The sequence below is a fragment of the Mus pahari genome, chromosome 23 (genome assembly GCF_900095145.1).
Source record: "Mus pahari chromosome 23, PAHARI_EIJ_v1.1, whole genome shotgun sequence".
NCBI lineage: Eukaryota > Metazoa > Chordata > Mammalia > Rodentia > Muridae > Mus > Mus pahari.
In genome coordinates, this window is record NC_034612.1 from 25,753,885 (window position 1) to 25,760,983 (window position 7,099).

The following is a 7,099-nucleotide window of genomic DNA, read 5'->3' on the forward strand; positions in this document are numbered from 1 at the left end:
AGCGACTGCTAGATCCTTGGACTTCCATTCACAGCTACTACTGAACCATTGTTGGGATTTGGACTGCAGACTGTAAGTCATCAATAAATTCCTTTACTACATAGAGACTATCTGTAAGTTCTGTGACTCTAGAGAACCCTGACTAATAAAAAAACAAGCTGCCAGTTGCCTAGGGCATGCACTTGTTCTGAGACATGACTAGCCAGGCAAATATGGCAGCTGGGCAATTCCCACGGCACCCTGAGTATATAGGTGTATTCTACAGGACTTGAAGTCACTTAGGAGTTAGGGCCGAGGACATGTATGGCTCAATTGTATTTGCCTAGTGTCTTATTTAGGTTTCTGTTGCTGCGATGAAACACCACAACCAAAAGCGAGTGGGGATGAAGGGGTTGATAGGTTTTACACTTCAATATCACTGTTCATCACTGAAGAAAGTGGAGACAGGAGCTCAAAAAGGGCAGGAACCTGTGAGAAGGCTAAGCTGACTCCATGGTAGGTTTCAAACTGGCAGTTAAGGAGACTAGGCCTATGAAGGGAAATGAAATTTAAAATGAAATTTAAGGCCTGGGATTCATGCAACTTATGTCCAGAGAAATAGTTTTTTGTAAGTTCGGAAGCCTGAGGCGGAGAACACAGTGAGACAGGCCTGGGCACACCCAGGCAGGCCATTGTTGGAACATTCCTGGGACTGAACCAAATGTTCCCCTAACCCGCCCCTCAGGTCTCCTAGCATTCCTGACTTGCACGGTACCATCCTGCAAATGTGTACGTTTAAATGAGCCAATCACGGGTAACCACGCCAATTCTTGCTAGCCCAGGCCCCTCCCCCTACAAAAACCCCTAGCTTTCCAGCCTCTACCTCCTGCGTGAGGTACACATCGGCCAGGAGCTCTGCCGTTAAACTACCTCCTGTTTTTACATCAAGATGGTTTATTCATGGTTTTTGGGCGTCGCCTTCTCGAGACTAAAGTGGGAGGGCTCCCCACGCAAGTCTTACACCTACATCTCTGTTTCCAAGAACTGGGCAATTCCAGGCAGGTCCGGGCCTCAGAAGCTGCCCCTCCACTGTCCTGGGGCAAGGACAATGGGTCAGCCGCAGTTTCCAGACTTCCCCAGCTACTTCCTCAGCAACAGTTTCCAGCCCCCCACGCTGGTAATGGAATGCCCCTAGAGATGGAGTAAGATAAGGGTCACCTACCCCAGTGCCCTAATGTGCCTTAAATCAGGCCTGTGAGCACACTTGGTTGTCTCTCTGTGCTGGTGTTGGGAGACCCCAGCATGCTGGACTTCTGCAGAATAAAACACTCATTTTGTTCTTCAGTGAATCACGGACACTTAACTGGAGGTGGAGCTGATGCAGAGGTCACGGCGGGTGCTGCTGAATTCCTCGCTCACTATGAGTTGCTCAACCTGCTTCCTTTCTTCTTCTTCTTCTTCTTCTTCTTCTTCTTCTTCTTCTTCTTCTTCTTCTTCTTCTTCTTCTTCTTCTTCTTCTTCTTCTTCTTCTTCTTCTTCTTCTTCTTCTTCTTTTATAAAAACATTTTTTCTGTAAATTGTTTTGCCTGCATGTATGTATGTCTTCATGAGGGTGTTGGATCCCTTGGGAGTGAAGTCACAGACAGTTAGGAGCTGCTGAGCTGCCCTGTGATGCTGGGGACTTAACTCAGCTCCTCTGGGAGAGCAACGGGTGCTCTGAACTGCTGAGTCATCTTTCCTGCCCCTGTCGGTTTTTCTAGTGAGAACCATCTTGCAGGGTGAGATGGAATCTAAGTGCTTTGATTTTCAGCTCCCTGGTGGCTAAATAAGGATAGTGGATTTTTTTTTTTTTTTCATGTATTTTCTGGCCATTTGCACTTCTCCTTTTTAGAACCGCCTTCTCAGTTCGTTTTCTCAGAACTTTTGTTTTTCTTATTAACTCACTTTTCCCTGACACGGATCAATGGCATGTGTCAGAATGAGGGCTAGCTCAGAGGGGAGGGCCTAGAAGATTGAACTCTGCCTTCAGCTGTATCATGTCTTCTTTTTATCTTTATTTTTATATTATTTGTTTATTATATATGTATGTACTCATGTGCCAGCATGTGGAAGCATGTGCGTGCATGTGAGTCTGTGGGTGCACACATTAGGATGTGAATATGCAGAGGTCAGAGAAGGACATGATGAGTTCCCCTCTTTTATGTCCCCGCTTCCTATGAGATAGGGTCTGTCAGTGTAACCAAAGCTCATCCTTTCTTCTAGCAAAGCTGGCTCGTTTGTCATCTCCCCAGGTTCTCTCTTCCTCTGGCCCAGCACAGGCCACAGCCACTCCCACACATACCTGGCTTTTCACGTGTATGCTGGAAGTTTTATGTGAAATTTAGTCTCAGAACCTGCCTTAGTTAGGGTTTCTAGTGATATGAAGAGACACCATGGCCACAGCAACTCTTATAAAGGAAAACATTTAATCGGGGCTGGATTACAGTTTCAGAAGTTCAGTCTGTTATCATCATGGCGGAAAGCACGGTGCCATTTCAGGCAGACATGGTGCTGGGGAGGTAGCTGAGAGCTCTACATGCTGGCAGCAGGAGGAGAGAGACCTTGGGCCAGGCTGGCCTCAAATTTTCTGTGTGGCTGTGTAGCCTTGAATTTATTTTTAGGGAAGGGTGTTTGAGAGAAGGTCTCTCTATGTAGCCCTGGCTGTCCTGGAGCTTGGTATGTAGACCAGGGTGGCATTGAACTCACAGAGATCCTCCTGCCTCTGCCTTCTGGGGTGTCTGGCTAAGCTTGGAATTCTGATCTTCTTAGGCATGTACCATCATGCCTAGTTTTTGCAGTGCTGCGGTTGAAACCCAATGCCCTGTGCACACTAGGCAAGAACACCACCAACTGAGCTACATCTCCGGCTTTACAAAGACTGATGGGGTTAAAAATGCTGCCGTTGAAATCCTCCGTTTCTGCCGACTTTTTATCTGTTCCAAGTTCTGGGGATGGGACCAGCCTGGAATCCCCATCAGCATGCGTGGGAGTTACTGCTGTTGACAGATCTTCCCCCGGAGGTGGACAGACAGACAGCCCTCAGGCCCCACCCTAAGACAAGAACCCGGTAGAAACCAGCTGCAAGCAAGGTCCACCTGCAGGGACGCGGGACTCATGCACCTGGGCTCTGCCGAAGCCTTTGAGCTACACAAGAGGAGAGCACAGGACGACCGATATCATTCTTCTAGAACCTTCTCACTCAGCACAGGAAACACCAGAGCTCTGGCATGCTGGCAGCTCGCTCAGGTTCTCACAGAATAAGCACAATCCCTGAAAGAAATGCTGAGAATGGGGAAATGAACTCAGACCTCACCCCAGCTGGTCTGTCAAGCCCAGAGCAGCCTGGTAAAGCATCAATACCTATGTCCAAGTTCAGGAACAGAGGAGAGGCGACTAAACCTTGGTGCTGTTGCCACGGTGTCTCTGGATGGCAAACTTGGCTCCCACTGCCTTGGCCCCTTCAGAAGGCTGGTTTTTCTTGGCATCCAGGTTTTGTATGTACCTCTGAACCCACAGCAGCTTGGGGTCAGTACAGATCTTATGGCCCTTCTTGGTGATGAAGCTGTAGGAAAGAAGTGCAGGCTTTAGTTTGAAGTCCTGCCAGGTGCGGAGACGAACCTTCCCTTCATGAGGAAGTGATCGCTGCTCCCTTCATGATTCCCTTCATGAGGAAGTCTCAGCTGCTCACTCGCCCTTGGCGCTAGGACGCCCCTGACATGAGACTTCTCTACGAATTCTGTGTTTTACCACTGGGGGACAGGATGGTGGAGTGCGCGGATACGCACTTATTCCGTGGCTCCCCTGTGAGACAAAGGAGGTTCTGCCTTTCAAGTATGATGTTGGATATGGCGATACAGATATGGTCTATATCTGATCTGTAGCAGGAAAACAGATCTGAGAGGTCAGCTTAGCTGGTAAAAAAAATGCCTGCCTTGCAACTGTGAGCATCCAAGTTCAGTGGTCAGGACTCCAAGCATGGCGGCATGAGCTTGTAATCTCTGCAGTGAGGAGGCAGAAACATGGGGGATTCCCCAGAGCTTGCCAGCCGCCAGCTAGCCTACACTACTTGGTGAGTTCTGGGCCGGTGAGGAAGCCAGAGACGGTTCAGCAGGGAAAGTGCTTGTTGTCAAGCCTGATACCCTGGGAGTTCTATTTCTGGAACTATACATGTTCTGCTGCATGCATGCATGTGTGCACGCACGCGCACACACACACAAAACTTAATTTTTTTTTTTTAAAAAAGAGACTTCTATTTTGAAGGAGGTGCCCAGTATACTTGGTGACACCCAAGATTAGCCTCTGGTCTCCACAGGCATGCACACACATGACTTAGACACTCGTATGTCTAGCCCATCTATACACATACCCATTTTTTAAAGGTAAATGTCACCAGATCACACTAGGCATGGAAACATGGCTCCTGGGCAGGCTATAGCTGAGAGGGGAGCCCCGGATGACCCCTTTGGTGGCAGCTCTCAGGGACACTCTGATGTCAGCTGGGGAATACTAACATGTCATTCCCCCTGTACAGCACAGCTTAAGACACGAGGTCATGCTTGTTACCCCAGGTGAAAAGGTGGCTCTGAAGCTACGTGGAATTTAGAGGTCTGGGTGGTCATGCAGCCTTGAGCCCGAGGTCTTACTGAGCCTCAACTACCTTCAGTAAAATGCAAAAAGTCCTATGTTCTCAGTGAGATTGTTTTTGGTTTTGCCATGCTGGGGATGAACCCCAGAGTTTTCTACATAATAGGAAAGTAGACTATTGATGAGACACGCCCCCAGCCCCTCCCTGGGGGATTCTAGGCAGGGGCTCTACCACTGAGCTACACCCTAACCCCTCCCTGGGGGATTCCAAGCAGGCTTTCTGGCATTGTCATATGAAATCCTTGAGAAGACTAGTTAGACTAATGGTTTATCATGTATTTCTCTCCATGCACAATGCCTTGCCTACATTTGGTACTTTGTGGATGTTCTTAGCCTCCTGAGTGTTGGAATTACTGGCCTATACCATGTCCTGGTTGTTATGTGATGTTTGGGATGGAACCACGCAGGGCTTCATGCATCCTAAGCAAGCATACAACCAACTGACCTACCTCCCTGCCCTGCTCTCCCCCCTAGTTTCCTGGGTGAGGAAGCTGAAGTTCATGAAGCCTAATGCCTTCTTCAGAGATGCCCGGGGCTGGACCTCCTCGGGGACCCTGGAGTTCTTACGTTAGATACTCACATGACCCCTGCCTTGGGACAGATGCTGCCGTTGGCCAACTGGTAGCTAACCACTCGGTTTTCTGGAATTTTCTTGGAAATAAAGGACATGCAACAAGATGAGGGGATGGTCACAGAATCTAAAAGGAAAGAGAAGAATCACGTCAATATCCAGCCTGCCGTAAGCTCGCTCTTAACTGCAGACACAGAGCCTGTTATACCCCAGGCCACTTAGTGTCTCCCTTAGCCCCAACTCCAGACTTCTTGGTTCCCTCACCCTTCACTGTGCCAAACCAGCCATGGCCTTAGAAGCTTTTGCTACCAGCAGCCCCATGCTGGGCCAGAAGTCTCACCTGTGGGGAAGATGCAACACATGCAGGCTACCAGGAGAAGGATGCTGGCAACGATCGTGGCAGAGCCCGCCATGTTCTGGAGGTCAGGCACAGCTCAGAGTTCAAAGCTGGGGTGCAGGAAAGAGATCCTGGAGATATGAGGGCACCCCGATCTCCCTACCACTGGTCTTTATATGGACAGCTCAGGAGATTGAGGCTCTGGTGTCCCTCCCGCCCTCTCCCCCACGAACTTCCTAGAAAATCGTTGAGCATTCTGTGGTCCAAAAAATGGGGAAGTTGTTGCCCATTTCTTGTCCAGTGGAGTCAGCAATTATTTGGGGATCTGGCAAGAGAAAGCTGGGGGAGGGCTGTCATCCTGCCTGGGCCACAGCCAAGGGAAAATGTTTTAGATGACTTGGCTCTGTGGCTTATTGTGTGAAATCCTGGGCAAGTTACTTGGTTCTCTGAGCCTCGGTTTTTGTAGCTGCATAGTGAGCAGAGTCCTCCGTATCTCCCTGCCTTCTGTCCACTCATTCATATATTGATTTATCTGTCTATCCATCCAATCATTCATCCATCTATCCATCCATCTACCTGTCCATCCTCCATCCATTCATCTATTGATCTGCCTATCCATCTATCTATCTATCTATCTATCTATCTATCTATCTATCTATCTATCTATCTATCTATCTATCTATCCATTCATCCCTCCATTGATCTGCCTGTACATACATACATACATTTACACATACATCTACCTATTTAACCATCTATCCATCCATTCATCTACCTGTTCATCCATCTTTCAACCCATTCATCCATTGATCTAGCTATCCATCCATTGATCTACCTGTCCATACATACATACATACATACATACATCTATCTGTCCACCCATCTATCCATCCATTCATCTACCTGTCCATCTATCTTTCCACCCATTCTTCCATTGATCTATATGTCCATTCATCCATCCATCCATCCATCCATCCATCCATTCCTCACTCTACCTGCCCATCCATCTATCCATCTAATGGGGACTAAGAGGAGCAAAAGCAGGCTCTCTGAGATGACAGCTTGTTCCCAGAAGACATTGGGATGAGAGATGGTAAGAAGACACAGGGGTAGGTATCTAAACAGGACCAATAGAGGAGAGAGGAGGACCCTGGGACCCTATAAAATACCCAAGATTGCATCCATTTAAGGACTTTGAACTTAGGGCCTTCATGCCCTGAAAAGATAAAATGGTAGCTTTCTTTCTCTGTGGCTTGGTTTTCTGCAGTTCCCAGAAGTTTAATTTGTCCATGTGGGTAACCAAATTTAGCAATCCTCTAGACAACTACCAATGCCTTCATGACTGGTTCATGTGTCATCCATCCATGCACTTGTCCATCCATTCACCTACTAGTCCATCAATCTATCCATCAATCCATCCATCTACCCATTATAGATCCATCATCCACCCATTAAACTTTTTATTAAGCATGTGTTATCGTGGACAGGTATATAGAAAAACATTTTATTTTTGTGCCCATCAAGTCCCC

At 47.9% G+C, this 7,099-nt stretch overlaps 1 protein-coding gene across 2 annotated transcripts; it reads right to left on the reverse strand.

Annotated features, from left to right (window-relative positions):
• Window positions 1–2,550: 2,550 nt before the first annotated feature.
• On the reverse strand, window positions 2,551–5,719 carry Ccl24 (C-C motif chemokine ligand 24). Of its 2 annotated transcripts, XM_021187148.2 has the most exons (4): window positions 5,574–5,719; window positions 5,243–5,360; window positions 3,379–3,580; window positions 2,551–3,288 (listed from the first exon to the last, which is right to left on the reverse strand). In XM_021187148.2, the coding sequence occupies exons 1-3, from the start codon at window positions 5,644–5,646 to the stop codon at window positions 3,412–3,414; spliced, it is 360 nt and encodes a 119-aa protein (XP_021042807.1). In that variant the 5' UTR covers window positions 5,647–5,719; the 3' UTR covers window positions 2,551–3,288; window positions 3,379–3,411. The 2 variants fall into 2 exon arrangements, with proteins under 2 accessions (XP_021042807.1, XP_029389694.1); XM_029533834.1 differs by having other exon boundaries at window positions 2,551–3,580.
• Window positions 5,720–7,099: the final 1,380 nt, after the last annotated feature.

Bases quoted from the DNA above. Each gene is read 5' to 3' on its own strand.
- Ccl24 (XM_021187148.2), bottom strand. From the start codon at position 5,646: ATGGCGGGCTCTGCCACGATCGTTGCCAGCATCCTTCTCCTGGTAGCC. The intron at 5,361-5,573 runs GTGAGACTTCTG...CTTTCCTTTTAG, and splicing joins GTGTTGCATCTTCCCCACAG to ATTCTGTGACCATCCCCTCA. The intron at 3,581-5,242 runs GTGAGTATCTAA...TCTTTCCTACAG, and splicing joins TGTCCCAAGGCAGGGGTCAT to CTTCATCACCAAGAAGGGCC.